Source organism: Leptonotus elevatus, chromosome 10 (assembly GCF_054856555.1).
Source record: "Leptonotus elevatus isolate MCC_2025b chromosome 10, RoL_Lele_1.0, whole genome shotgun sequence".
NCBI lineage: Eukaryota > Metazoa > Chordata > Actinopteri > Syngnathiformes > Syngnathidae > Leptonotus > Leptonotus elevatus.
Genome location: NC_141248.1, coordinates 22,680,972 through 22,695,745, shown reverse-complemented (window position 1 = coordinate 22,695,745; position 14,774 = coordinate 22,680,972). Strand labels below are relative to the sequence as shown.

At 40.5% G+C, this 14,774-nt stretch overlaps 1 protein-coding gene across 2 annotated transcripts in view; it reads right to left on the bottom strand.

Moving 5' to 3' along the window:
• Positions 1–14,069, bottom strand: part of LOC147167657 (integrin alpha-5-like) — a 32,770-nt gene extending 18,701 nt beyond the window's left edge. Inside the window, exons 1-16 of one of the 2 annotated variants that reach the window (XM_086087166.1) lie at positions 13,348–13,387; positions 13,213–13,246; positions 10,265–10,389; positions 8,365–8,465; positions 8,116–8,239; positions 7,126–7,187; positions 6,925–6,970; positions 6,652–6,777; positions 6,440–6,484; positions 6,178–6,221; positions 6,010–6,066; positions 3,280–3,332; positions 2,176–2,381; positions 704–895; positions 571–616; positions 366–479 (exon numbers count right to left, since the gene is read on the bottom strand). In XM_086087166.1, coding sequence (XP_085943292.1) covers positions 366–479; positions 571–616; positions 704–895; positions 2,176–2,381; positions 3,280–3,332; positions 6,010–6,066; positions 6,178–6,221; positions 6,440–6,484; positions 6,652–6,777; positions 6,925–6,970; positions 7,126–7,187; positions 8,116–8,239; positions 8,365–8,465; positions 10,265–10,389; positions 13,213–13,238 — 1,367 coding nt within the window. In that variant the 5' untranslated portion in view covers positions 13,239–13,246; positions 13,348–13,387. Of the gene's footprint in view, positions 1–365; positions 480–570; positions 617–703; positions 896–2,175; positions 2,382–3,279; positions 3,333–6,009; positions 6,067–6,177; positions 6,222–6,439; positions 6,485–6,651; positions 6,778–6,924; positions 6,971–7,125; positions 7,188–8,115; positions 8,240–8,364; positions 8,466–10,264; positions 10,390–13,212; positions 13,247–13,347; positions 13,388–13,701 lie in introns of those variants that run through there. The other variant, XM_086087165.1, reaches the window with a different exon arrangement.
• Positions 14,070–14,774: the final 705 nt, after the last annotated feature.

Genomic DNA, 14,774 nt, shown 5'->3' with positions numbered 1-14,774 from the left:
GTGCGTTATGCTTATTAAGGCTTCAACAAAACTTTTTTTGGAAAGCTCAATGTATTTTCCCCATCTTTTTCCTCCGCTTGGTTTCAGTATGCTGTGTTTCTGCATTTCTAGTTAAGACCAGCTTGGACAGGAAATCGGCAAACATGAACTCATTTGACGTTCTTGTGAGGGGAAACTTTAAATAACCGAAATAGAACTGTGACATGTTTGGCTATTTTCAGAGAGCTATTTCAACGCTAGAGCTTTTTGTTGACGAAGTAGCTATAGTTCCGCAATAGGGGAAAAAACATTATCATGTGTAATTGCGCTATTACTTTCTTAGTACAATGTCAAGGTTTTAGAGGAAAGTTAGTGGGTGGTCATACCAAGACACTGGAGTGGTTCCAGTCCTCGTGGAAAGCTCACAAAGCTTCTCTTCTTGGTTGAACATGTTTGGCTGCACAGTGAGAGATGCACTTGCAGTCACTATTGGTCGAGACCTGAGTGAAGACACAGAACGCAATTAATAACAAAACTGTCGAGTTTTCTGCTATTACATATCTGTTACAATACTATATTCTTTTAACGCACCTATACAGCACAGATTTGTCAGCCCCAAAAGCGCCAACAATGAGGTCTGCAAGAGAGGAAATTTGAGAATTAAAGTGAGTTATCAAAAGAGGGCCATTTTGATTAATATTTCTCTGAGAGTGGAATGCGGTACCCGGGTAGCCATTGAGATCCAGATCTGTGTTGCCTCGTAGCGCAAAACCAAAGTTGGCAGGGAACGAGCTGGAAGCCCAGTGGCCAGAGAGGGTCTGAGTGGGCGTGTCCTTCAATCCCTTCGGATAACCGTTGTAAATAAGAACCAGTCCCTGCTGGTCTTCTCCTCCGTAAGGACAGCCGATGGCCATGTCTGATTGTAAACACAAACAGCGTAATGTGAAGCAGCTTGTGGATCTTGGTTGTTTGACACAATGACCGTGCTCGACAGAACTGCAATTTGCAGAGCAGCTTCCAGTAAGGAGCAGAATCGATGTCATGTGGCACTGACTGTCAATGTGTTTGAACTCCTACACACACAAAAAAACTGTTTTGATCATTTGCTGTCACTGGAACAAGCTGCATAATGGTCTCAAATCAGCATTCAAATTATTGCATGAGTCACAAGCAAAGTCCTGAATCATAATCCAATGGCAACAGATTGCAAGTGTCTAGCAAACATTTTATGTTTGATACAGAGTAGAGATTCAAATGTAAAACAAACAACAAATGCAGTGTAATGAACTCATAAAAGACTGTTTATTAGTTTGGCAAGCTGTTGGATTTCTAATGTCAATATCCTGTTCCCTTCCATGCTTTATTTTTCGAGTCGGGATTTTTATGTTATGTGCTTTTATTTTGGTGCACTCCCGGCAGTCCAGGAAGTGCTATCCACTCGTGGTGTCTTTACTAACAGGAATACACTTAACAAAAAAAAGAAATGCTGACTGAAATGCCAATTTACGCTGTTGCTCTCTAAGCACCGAGCTGGAATGGGGACAAGGTATTTGTGTTGTTTTATTTGTTCTATTGTGATTTTTCATGACGTGATTTAGAATTACTTGTAAAAGGCGTTTTTGTGTTCTTTTCCATAGAAGCTAAGCTAATGGTAGCTTTCATTAGTGGCTGTTTAATGCTACAAGCTTTTTGTTTTAGCTATCTTTTTCACATGTATGACTAAAAGTTGGGTTGAAGGTGTATTTGACAACTTTTAAAGACTGTCATTTATGTTTACACTTACTTACGGTGTGTCAACAAATGGAACAAGGAATAAAAACAGTACATTTCCCCATTTTCTGGCTGGGTTTGCGGTTTATTCTTCTTCTTTTTGTTACTTCTTCCGACAAGCATTATGTTTAGGGGCACAGGCAACGGCCTAGTGGGCAAGCCTATGCCAATATTTTCATTGTATATGGGGTGGTTTTAACCACGTGGCCAGGCGAGTGTCTGTAAATTATAGTGAGACAAAGCACTGTAGTTTTCCTGTTTGCTGCCTGAGGTATTTTTTGCAGCTGACAACTCAGCCCAAGAGCCAGCACAGCAGAGCAATTAACTATCAGCGCCAATGACATCACTGACTACAACAGTTGACTCAGTACACGAGCCTTCAACGAACCAGAATGGCACTTTTGGTCCATCATTAATAACTCATACCATTAAATCCATCCTGGTTGAGGTCACCCAAAGGCGCCAGTGAAGTGCCAAAGCGACCGAAAGGCTGCCGGCCGAATAGATGCAGACCGGGCTCGAGCTGCAAAGGTTCCTTCTGGAGGTACACGTAAACTTTCCCAAGCTCCTCCAGGCGCCCATCGGACCCTCGGCGCATGAACATCGGAGCTCCCACCACGAGGTCATCTAGTCTGGGGAGGAAGTCACAGCAAACACATACAAGGTACATGTACTATAAAAAAACAGTCATTTAAAGACCCAGTGTGTAGTCCATAGCGCCATCTAGAGGTCAAAGAATAGCATTAGCAGCACGCAGGAGCACGTACAATACTGTGGGTCAGAGAGACCACATTTCGCAAGCCTGCCACCAATTCTTATTATTATTAGAGCAAACGGGCGTCTCGGCGAGCGAGACGGAATTAGCCGGAGCAGCTAACCAAGAGCGGCTAGCAGGAGTTAGTCGGAGACAAGAGGCTGGAGTGGCTAATGAGAGGGGCTAGCGGGAGGAGCTAGCAACAAAACAAAAAAAAGCTAGTAAAAGCTTGCAAGAGCAAAGCAGAAAGTCACAGGTGACAGGCCCGAATCACGGGAGTTAGTGATGACTACCTGCAGGCCCCAGCTGAGGAAGGTAAGCTGCGGCCGACCCATTGGGTCCGACACTCGATGCAAAAGCACCACTCGGGCAAACTACACTCGCGAAGTTGTCCGTAGCGGGAAGATGGCGGCGAAACATGACAGCTCATATTTTTTGGCATATTATTGACATAAACAGTCGAGGTTTTTTTTATGAATGAATTATTAGTTTGCCACTAGATGGCGCTAGGGATCATTGAATGTCCCTTTAAATGAAAAATAATAATATAAAATTTGGGGGAAAAGAATGAATGACAAAGATTTTCTACAGGACACTGAAAAGTGATAAAGTGACTCAGCTAGCGTGGGAAATTCCTACATGCTTGACCTCGGTTATAATGACAAAAGTCTTAACTTTTATTTCCTAATCCCATTTTAAATTTCTCTCATTTCCCTTCTTTTTTTTCTCCCTTTTCCCACCTTTCCATCATGTTCGCACTCAATCCATGTACTCACCCGTCGTTGTTGATGTCGGCGGCTGCCACTGCATAGCCAAAGTAGGACCCCATCTGGAAGGCATTAAAAACAAGACTCAGTTAGTCTCTAATTACATCACTCTGCATAGATCTCTTTATTTTCTTTCCATGTTCTCTCTTTTGTACCCTCCAAACCTCAACGCAAGAGGCTTCCCTTTAAATCTCTCAATTCTATAATCCCACCGGGGTGCCCACTTCTCCATTTTCAAGGAGCTCAATCTTCGAGCTTCTGTATGATGAGAAAAGAAAGGTGGCGGGGCGCCCTCAAACTCTTCAACTCATTTAACTCCGCTCTCCTGTTTCAATTTCATACGACACGTGATAAATCAGGATGACATTACATCCCTATGTGATTCGACTCAAGGTGATTTGTAGCATTTCTACACACAAATCAGATTAGAGACCCGAGTGAAAGGCAAAAGCCTTAACACCAGATATTATCTTACTGTCGCAACACATGTGGTATAAATAAAATAGGCAAAGGTCAAAGTTCAAATCTTCTGAGACTTTATGTGAGCACTGTTTTCCAATTCCTACTGACCACCAATTCCTGTAAAGAGTTGGCACAAATGTCTGAATATGAGATGTTTTTGTTTTGCTTTGTTTGTAATTGTGTGTAAATGTTTATTGTCACTTATTCAAAAATCAGCTTGACCTCTTCCTTAAAGTCAGCTGGGACAGGTTCCGGCTCGGCGACACCTTATACAGCATAAGCAGTAGAAAATGGAATGATGGCTAAAAAATATTGACGCAAAAATGATGCATTTCCTATTATTTGAAGACAAACAAATGTATGTTATATCAAGGACCTCAATACTAATTAACCTCCATTGTCTGGTGTTCATTTGCTGCATTTCCATCAGTGCAGCAACGTGAGAAAAACATCAGAATCACCACTTGACCTAAATTAGCCCAAAACCCCTCCAATTACTTCTTGCAAAGAAAGAAAGCACCTATTACTGTATATTCGCCTTATCAACAGTAGAAAGTTGCACCGTGACTAAAACCAAACATTTGATCAGTCCGCAACACCGAAGCAATTCAAATTCCACAACTCTTAAGTTCAAAGCTGGTCGTAACAACAGACACAATCTGAGGTTTCATCCGCCAACGGGGGCTCCCGCTTGAGGTATTTTTGCAGCTGACTTTAACAGTTCAGTCCAAGAGCCAACAGAGCAGCAAATTCACCCACAGAGAGTCCATCGTCCCCGACGGCACATCGTTCATTACGACAGTTTACTCAGCACTGTTCATGCTGAGTCCGACACTTCATGACACCCGCTGGTGACCTCCCACACACAGAAAATACACGCGCGCTTTTAGCTTGGTCACATGGTTTTTTACACTTACAAAATAGTAACTGTAATGGGGGAAAAAAACGCCGATGTAGCTGTAATGTCAAGAAACACACACATTTAACACTATTTCTCTATCTAGCTAGCTAGCTAGCAAGTTACTGTACCTACTTACCTAGCTAGCTAGCTAGCTCTCTTGCTACCTACTTGCTTACCTACCTAGTGTTAGAGTAGACAATATTTGTATTCTACTCTTTGCGTGTTCAATTAACTGAATGGTGAGATTCTGGTGAAGAAGTCCCTTTGCAAAGGTATTATAATTATAATCAGAAGCTTCTGATCACACAAAATGAAGACACTGAAACCGTGTTCCGTTCAGATTGTGTGTCCCTTCTTCCCCTGCACATCATTATTTATTGAAAAGTGGGTGAATACGAAAAGTCTCCTCTCCCCTCCCATTCAGCACAGAAAGGCAGAAGTTCCCATAAATACAAATCAGATTAGATTTAAACAATAATACATCAGCCTGTCCTTGGACTCTCTTCGACCGACTGAGACCGGTACTAGGCTATACTCCCTTTTAGATAATATAAAAAAGAAACTTGTTGCCCTTCTCTTCTCAGGCGAGAGAGACAGATAAGAATACAATAGACAATACTATTCATTGAGCTATACTGAGTTAACACAATTATACCCACACCTACACAGCTATAACTAAATTCAAAATGGTTAAAATATAAAGTAAAACAGTAAAAATGTTAACAATGTCAACACTAGCTAGCTCTCTTGCTACCCCATACCTAGCTAGCGAGCTCGCTAGCTACCTACTGTATTGTATTTATTTATTTCTGTCCTTTCGGTCATTGACCTGTTTCATCACCCATCTTCTGTTAAGCTTCAATTAGCAGACAGATGGTCTTAAGTTTGGGACCTCCAATGTCCTCACATTGGTTGGACTCACGTTGGCTGCTTCCTGACTTCAATGAGTTCTTCTCTCTTGGGGAAGCCATTAACCAAGGGTTCACATACTTTTTTTTCCCCCAGATGTGTGTCCAGTAAAAACATATTTTAATTGTTTACGTGGTGTAAGGTTAAGCAGATTGTCTTTGTCGATTGTTGTGATTTTTTGGATGAATATCAGATTCCATTTTAGGACCAATTTATGCAGAAAGTTCCATCCATTTTCATAACTGCTTATTTTGTTCTGGGACCTGAAAGAGCTGATTTGTGTATTTGGGTAAGGTGCACCCCACGGTAAACGTGAAAACTAATAACAAGGTCTCTATCAGAAAAGAACGAGTCAGTGTTGGTTAATGCAGGGCAAATGCCAACCCCTTAAACTATTGTCAAATGTGTGATATATGAAAGACATGCAGTATGGAAACTTGCTCAAGTTGTGCCAAAATTGTACATACTTGCTCTCCTGTCACGTTGAGCAGTGATTTCAGATCCCTCGCATTGAATACGGACACCTACGAGACAGTTATTGATTACAAATCATTGTTCATGAAGCCTAATTAATCAATCATATGGTTGTTTCTTAATAAATCAATTGAATGAATCAATGTATTTGTACTCCTTACTAAACCATACAGCATGAGTCCTTTGGGAACTCCTGTGATGAAATCTACAACAGAGACAGCGAGTAGCAAAAGGTTAGAACTGATAACGAAAGACTGAAACAATGTTTACACTTTTATGATGTCGTTCCCCGCGCATTTCAAAACTGCAGGAGACATACTCAGTCATGTGTGTGGAGACTAAGTGGTTTTTAGAGCAGAGGGGGTCAACAAACCCGACACCCATGTGTGTTTTGAGACTCTACACTGTCAACATAACCCTCACCTTCCTCGTCATCCCCACTGAACTCGCCACCAGCCACGGAAAAACCTGTAGTGAGATGAGTCGCATTTGAAAAGGGGAAGAATATATATATATATATATATATATATATATATATATATATATATATATATATATATATATATATATATATATATATATATATGTCGTACAAATACATTGGTTATACACTTAATACAATAATAATACCTTACCCAAGTAACTGTCGTCATAGCTCCCCTGCACCTGTCCTGTTTGAATCTGCCCGGCAACCGACAGTAAAAAATATGAAGGGTAGTAGGCCTTAACAATCTCATCTGGCATGGCTGATATCAGCTGACCTAAAAAAAAATAATAATAAGGGTAGAATGTGCTATCTGGCATTTAAATGATGCATGAATTGCTTCACTATCAATTGATAATAGTTTATGATCTGTTTTCAGTAGACTCTCTCTCATAAAAAGTTATCCACATTCATGTGAGCTGACCTTGCCAGTAAAAGCTGCCTGGTCCACCAAGAACCACTCTTCCATCCTGAAAGGCACGAGCAGGAATTTTGTGTGAAACCAGTTTTCTTCAAAAGTCATAATAAACTCTTCTAGCCCCGTTCCGCACAGTTTGATCTCCACTGACTATTTCTGTGAAAAGGCAACAATGGCTTTGGGATGAATAACAAATATTGCTTTTACCTTGGTGAAGTCAGCACTAAATCCTCCTTGACAATAGCCCTGTCCTGCAGGTCCGTGTCTTTCTGCAGGGAAAAACACAAAAAGATAGAAAACACTTTTGTGTGTGTGTGTGTGAAATGACACGTTTACACAACGCTTATGATGATGTCAGAACTTTGCACTGGGATTTGGGTTCAGCAAAATGTATCGTTTCATGGCTAATTTATTTCTTCTCACATCGGTCAAACTCTGATATACTGTAATGCCTTTTTTTGTCTCGACCTTCTCAAAACATCCTATTCATTATCTAAAGTAGCGAGCACTTGGGTTATTATGATAAATCGGTGGGGGTCGAGTTTCAAATTCAAAGTGAATAGGGCGGGTTTGGGCTGGGGAGGAGAGTTCTGTAAAGTCTAACAGTGCAAGTAAGAAAACACAGAAACGAAAGCAAAAGGTTGAGATTGTCACGTCTTTGTTACGTTCACAGTTTTTAGTTCTGTTTTTCACGTTGTCATGTTTCCTTTTATTTTGCAGTAATCGTTTCCTCTTGTTTCAGAAGCTTTACTTCCTGCCCATGTGTTTCCTCGTCATGCTGATTGTCTCCACCTGTGACTCATCCCTGTGTATAAAAAGGCTTGCCTGTGCTTGTCAGCCTTTTCATGATTCAGAGTCTATATGCTTTTTTGTTTATTTGGTTACCAAACATTTTCTTTTCCTTCAATTTTTGCTGTGAATTTGTGTGGCTACTCTTTCCTAGTTTTGACCAGTTTTGCTGAATTCCTAAGTTGTTACTTTTCTTGCTGTGAATTTTTGTTGATACTTTCAAATCCCTGTTGGTGACTCAATAAATCTGTCAATTTTTTCAAAAAAACAAGTCAATCGTGCATTTGGGTCCTTGTTTGCATCCTTGTCAGAGATTTTAGGTTTTCATTGTACAGCAATATAGTATTGGTAACACATTTATCACTAAATTACACTTTACTGACAATTACAGACATTGCAGTACCTCACCTGTCCGACAGGGAGCATACTCCACAAATGATTTGAGGCTGTCCACAGAGAGGTAACAAGTTCCTGTCATATCCGCGAATGGTGTGTCATGTTCGGTCCTCCAGTAATACCTGGGAGCACAAGCCTGAAAGGCACACACACTTTTACACACACACAGACGCACTTTGGACAAAAATAACAGTTTTGCCTTTTTTTTTTCATACAGAGCACCCTTTTGATCAGTTACGATTCGGGGGGGACAATTCGTACCAGAATATTGTTGCCTTGGGAACGCACAATTGCTCCAAACCACTGATGGGACTTGAACTCAACTTGGGTGTTCACATCATTTATATTAATATACTGATCACCTGAAGAAAAAAGACAGAGAATAAAGCAATTTAAAATCACTTTGACAAAAAAAAATTATTAATTAAAATCAGTGGTGTTGTGTTTTATCAGCATTTGATTTGGTGTTTCCATGGCTTCGTCACACGTTTGTAGGTCTTATATTAATGTGGTATACATCTTCTTGTTATTCTAATTAACCCTATAAAGCCTGAACCATGAAATATATGAGAGAAAATTCTGATTCTTTTGTAAATAGAGTATTTATTGGTCCTTTCGAACAAACAAACAAAAAAAATTGACTTGTGTCATATTTGATACATCCGGTCACAATGCTTTAAATCTGTACAATTATAACTGGAAAAGCCATAAGCTGGGTGATACTGCCCTCTAATGGATTGTCCGTGCAATGCATGTATCAGATCATATACATCAGGGTTTTAATGGGGCAGGAAATATTATACTCATGAACTAGAGGGTTTAAAATGTCTTGTATTTATGTACGTTTGGCTTTATAGGGTTAAGTAAACGTAAACCGTCATTTTAGATAATGCTGGATGTTACTAAGCTGTTCTCACCTCTGTAGTAGTTGCTCAAGAGAAGCCAATAATAACAATATTACATCTGCTAATAATATTGGTGATTGTTATGTTTACCCATGCATTTTCTGAGTTGCAGGAAATGACTTTGACTTTGGGCTAGAGGCAAGTTGTACTGCTCGCCAGCCAATTACAGGCGATATTTATGTAGTAATGTTAATTACAATTATATATACATGTGTTTTCGATGTCTTTAGTGTGGGAATGCTTATTGTGATTTTTATTCTCCACGCTTTTTTGCCGTGTAACAACTCCCACTAATACTTCCGATTTACACTTTTTCAAATTTCCACTTGCTTAAAAACTTCACGCCTCCCGTGGTTATTATCGTCTGATTCCACTTTACTTACAATATTCACACAATTTAACGTTAAATATAAACTTGTCCCCATTTATTTTCACTGGGACTGACATTGAACTTTTTCTAAGTATCACTTTCCATGCCCGCTTCCATGCATATAACTTATCATCATTACCAGGTGTCTGATACTGCTCGGTGGCATAGTTGGGAAAGTGCATTGTCCAGTAACCAGGAAGTCATCATTTCATAATTTATCTCTCAATTTACTTCATAAGGATTCCACATGCATTCAGCATTCCCACGCAATTTCTCCAGAAATTGCACTTCATCTCGTAATTACAGTAAATGTTACATACATACAATATTATATGAGTGACGACACTAACGGGAGACCCTGTGATCCTCAAGTGTTGGCCTTTATCGCTTCCTGCCATTCCGATGGCGGTGATTATCTTTTTAAGGGCGGGGGCAGCACAGATCCTCAAGGGTCCCTCTCGCCCTGTGGCGACTTCTAGCCTAATTTGAGCGCAATACTCGGTCAGAGTCCAATTAGAAGTCACAGTTCTGTCGAAACAAACATAATCCGTTGCCAAACAGCCATTATCAAAACACACTGGAGACATCAAAGGCCTGGTTTCTATGCAAACAGAGAACTACTGGATTAGGGGCTTTTAAATGGCCCCCGGGTCAAGTACAAGGGCAGCAAACTCTTTTTCTGCCATCACTCTTCAAATGATAGCATGGATGGTTGCACACAACTGAGTTTACTGTACAGGTGGGCGTGGCCATTCATTAGCGAAAAATGCTGTGCTATACTTATAAAAACAGCAAAAGTGATTGTGTTAATCCTGTAAACGCTTTTCCATGCGGTAAATAAAGTGAAGTCACGTAGACATCCGTCTAAATTGACGAAACATTCTACCTTGCTTGTCAAAGTTGATCATGCTGCAGTTAGCTTGGCTCCGGTGGCACAGAAAGACGGCCCCTCCCTCGGCGATTCCGGGCTGGGTGGTGTTGGCTTTTGGAGCGCCAATCAAAATGCTCACACTGGACAGCAGAAAGGAAGAAGAAAATCATCTTGTGGCAAAGAAAAATCTCTCACATAAGGCAGAGTCATTTCCATTGCCATTTGTATTTGGATATGTGGCAGGCGATCAGTCATGATTTTCCTTGGATTTCCTATAACCAGACGATGGGAAAAAAAACATTAACTCACTGTATATTAAGCAGATTCTTGAATAAGTAATATGAATGCTGATTTCTGGCCAATACTTCTGTTAATTTGGTCATGTAAGGTTCTATATGGCCATCCATCCATCCATTTTCTGTACCGCTTGTCCTCACAAGGGTCGCGGGGGTTGCTGGAGCCTATCCCAGCTGGCTTCGGGCAGTAGGCGGGGGTACACCCTGTACTGGTTGCCAGCCAATCGCAGGGCTATATGGCCAATCGTAAAAACCAATAAAAAGATACAGCAAAAAAAAAATGGTGGCTATTTATTCATAGGCCTACGTAGCACAGCATGTATAATGCATACATGATTCCATGTTACGAATCAGCAAAGATTTCAATGCTACCAGACTAAATTTCTTCAAGTCAAGGTTGAGAGTGAATAGCGCAACTTAAGATGATGGTAGCTGATGACATTAACAGAGATCGGACTGAGTCTGTCCTCCCACCGTCTTCCCAGAGGAGCAGCAATACTAATGCAGTCGTTTCAAATACACATTTTAAGCTCGATAGCTTCAAGGCATCCTCATTTATGAGGAGCGGAAAACTGAAAAAAAAAATATTCTGCTACAACATTTTACTTTTTATTGGGTTTGGAAATGATAATGATGCCATTTTCAAACTATTTTAGTTGATCTTCCACACCTGCCATTTTCTCATTAATATTCAATATGTAAATAAGTTCCGCTCCGATTGGTTCGCTGTTCTCGCTGAGATATGGAAAACAGCTTTCCTGTGATTGGTAGCTGCTGATGCGTCTCTTCATTGTGTTGGGTCTGTCGAAATTCTGCCGACAGTGGCCGGTCACGGTGCAAGCACAATGACGCAGTCCACTTGGAAGAAAATAAGGTGGAGCTCCTTTCAGAAAAATGATGGTTGAAAATGGATTTTCCACATCTATAGAATTATGGCCGAATCTTTTAGTCATTGATAGAGTAATTTCATAATAAGTCATAAAATTTAGTTCAAATTAAAAAGATGTAATACTGATTTGTGTTGAGGTGAGTTTTCTGCCACTAGATGGCATAATTGCATTTGTGACAGCTCAGTGCATTTTTCTTTTCATATTAAAAGCAATTTATTCTTTAACATGAAGTAACTTGTGAAATTCTGCACATTTTTAAAATGATCAAATACAACTTGACCCCAGTCTTCACAAATGTATGCATTATTATTAAAGTTATTACTGCTAAATTTTGACATTTCGACTGGAATTCCCCCAGTACATGCTTTCCAATTAAGGGGTGGTCATTAATTAAAAATGTGTGGCATTAAAGGAACTTTAAATGAACTCCAATTAAATCAAATGTGTACGATGCCAAAGAGGATAATTTGGTGCCAAAATGATCAGTATTAAAACGGTAAATAGCAGGACAGATGAAAAGATAGACGAGGATAGAATGATGACATTTCCACTGCGTCAATGGAGCCAAACAGAATCCTCCATGAACCAGGAAGTAGCCTGGCTAAAGATGAACAGATAGACGAACACAATTTCATTCATTCATTCATCACTGATTATTTTTTTTGGGTCTGTTTTGTTAATGAAACATTGCTAACCCCAACAATTATAGTACTAACATGTGACGGAATTTCTGTCCAATGAAGATGCTGAAATTCAAGCTTTTTTACACGTACATTTCTTGCCCAATCGAGTCAATCTTGCCTCCTTTTATTGCTACTTCAATATGTTAATATATTTCACAAAAATACAGAATGACATAAAATTAAAAAAAAAACAGGAGCTGGATATTGTATACAAAGAATGGTATAGTGTTCAACAGGAAACGAGCTAAACAGTTTAGCGATGGTCATGAATGCATGACTTCAGCAGAAAGCAGCTCTTTAACCTCCTTTTAGCGGAATGAAAACATTCCCAGGCTGGAAAGCAGCCTCTTCCTGTTGTCTTGTTTACCTGCCACGCCGCAAGAATGGTTTGAGTCACGCTGCTCTTGTCACGAGCTGAATCATTCCATGTCCAAGCAACGGGACCAAATATTTCTCATTCAGCGTTCTCTCAAAATGAGGGCCGCACTCTGCACTTCCGATCTCGACATGCTCGTTCGTCGGGGTCAACTGGCGGAGGTCACGGGGAAATAATAAATAAACAAAAGTAGATCAACTTCACTTTCTAGCTATGAACCCTCAGGTTAGCATAATCCGCTATGTGAAAAGATAACAGTTAATAGCACCGAAATGCTAGCTGCGTAAACGTTATCCAGTGTCACGATGAAACGGAATGCTAACAAAACTGCTGTGATCTTTTTTTCTTTTTTTTTCTTCTTTTTTTATCCCCAGGTTAGAGTAAACAAAAACTAAAGATTCCTATCAACAATTGTGTATAAAGAGCCTCCAGAGGCCATGACATCATTTATTTAGTCCCAAACAGCATCTGAGGGCGTTTCCATGACGTGTCTGTTAATGTTGACAATCCCTAACGTCCTTAAGCGGGATTTAATCGGCTAAAAGAAGCTTTCGTTTCAACATGTGTCCAAATATTCATCACATCCTCACATGTGCGCCACATCTGTGCGCCAAACTGCCCTTTCAGACAAAAAAAATGACACAAACTCAAAAATAACTCCGAAATATTTCATCATCCTGATGATGTACTAAACCAGAGTAGCCAATATTGCCAATACCTTGTTGGAACTTTGCCTTCGCTCATTCTTCCTCCTAAAATTAAATGAAGTGTGAAATGTCTTTGTTAAGCAGGTTAGTAGCCTAAATCGTTTCTCTGCCGTTCCAAGCACTCTTCTAAGTACAACATTACTCACAAGACAGGCGTGCAATGTCTGTTTCCAATCACTCTTGGACTGGAATCTGGAATGGAGCGCGCGTGCAGGTGCGCGCGCACGCGCCGACGGGGGGCGCACGTGTGTGTGCAAAAAAAAAAAACGACATACGTTTCCTATCAACTTTTACCATCCAGTTATGATGAGTGTTTAAGTGGAAAATATATAGGAAAACGTTTCATGAGTCATTTTGCAATATATGAAGAATAGCATTTAAAAAAAACTGATTTATACGTCAGAGGATGGAAGAAAAAAAATGGATTATAAGAAACAATAATAAATGCTGTTAACTTTTCAGATTGGCTTTCAAACGCTGGAGAAATATTTGTGACTAACCCGGATGAGTTCCTGCTGAAGAACTCCACAGAATATCCAAAGTAACTCCCCCGCGGTCCGGCGAAAACCACGCGTTTCTCTGTGTCCAGGTTAAAAGCGTGGCAGAATTGGGTCAGAACCAAAACCACCGCAGGTACTAGCAGCACAGCGAACGGACGCTTCCCCGCGCAGGACCGCGTAAATGGAGGTGCCGAAAAGATGCCCATCTCTCCTTTCGCGCGTCTCTTCTTTCATTGAGCAGCTGGAACGCAAAACGCATCATCCGATCTGGTCTTTGCGCAGGACAGTTTGGGGTCCGACCATAAAGTAGCGCCGTGAGAAGAGGTTCTTGCACTTCTATCACAAGTGCAATGATGATCCAGGAGAGTGTGAATGGTGAAAAAAAGGGGGGGAGCACAAGTCGGAGAGGGGAAGGGCTCGACGCAACCTCATTTGGGGTGGAGCCTTTTTTTCAATGACGTCAGACTGTGTCCTGCGCGCAGCAAGTGAAATAAATAAATAATTCAATTGTACATTTTAATGTGGCTGCATATGTTTCAGCATGCAAGACTTTTTTTCAACAAGTCCATAGGCTATGCTACCAACTTAGTATTATTTATTGATTGATTGATTTATTACTTTGGTGCCGGTTTTCATGTTTCTGTCCTGTTCTGTCCATAAAGGCATTGGTTAGGTGTGGGGGGGGGAACTTGAAAGCTACTAGCTCCAAAGCTGTGAATATGTTAAATAATATTAATAATAATAATAATAATAATAATTATTGCATTTGGCGATCATCTCATCTCGCAGTAATATATCGCAGATATGAGCTCTTATTGGTAAGGGTTAGCGAACAGACATATTGTCTCCAAGCGCCCATTTCTCAGATGTGTGATCTCCCTTTACACTTTAGATCAACCGCCTGTGGAGGTCTGCTTGCAATTCCCTGTAAATGGACTTTGCACGCCTCAAACCGCCGCAGAGATCGAGCAAACCAGAGTTTTCTTCCGCCATGTCAAGAACTATGAGCGCGTCCCCCTTGCGTGGGGCATTTAAAGAGAATGAGAAGAAGCATTTCAATTGGTAGGGAATCA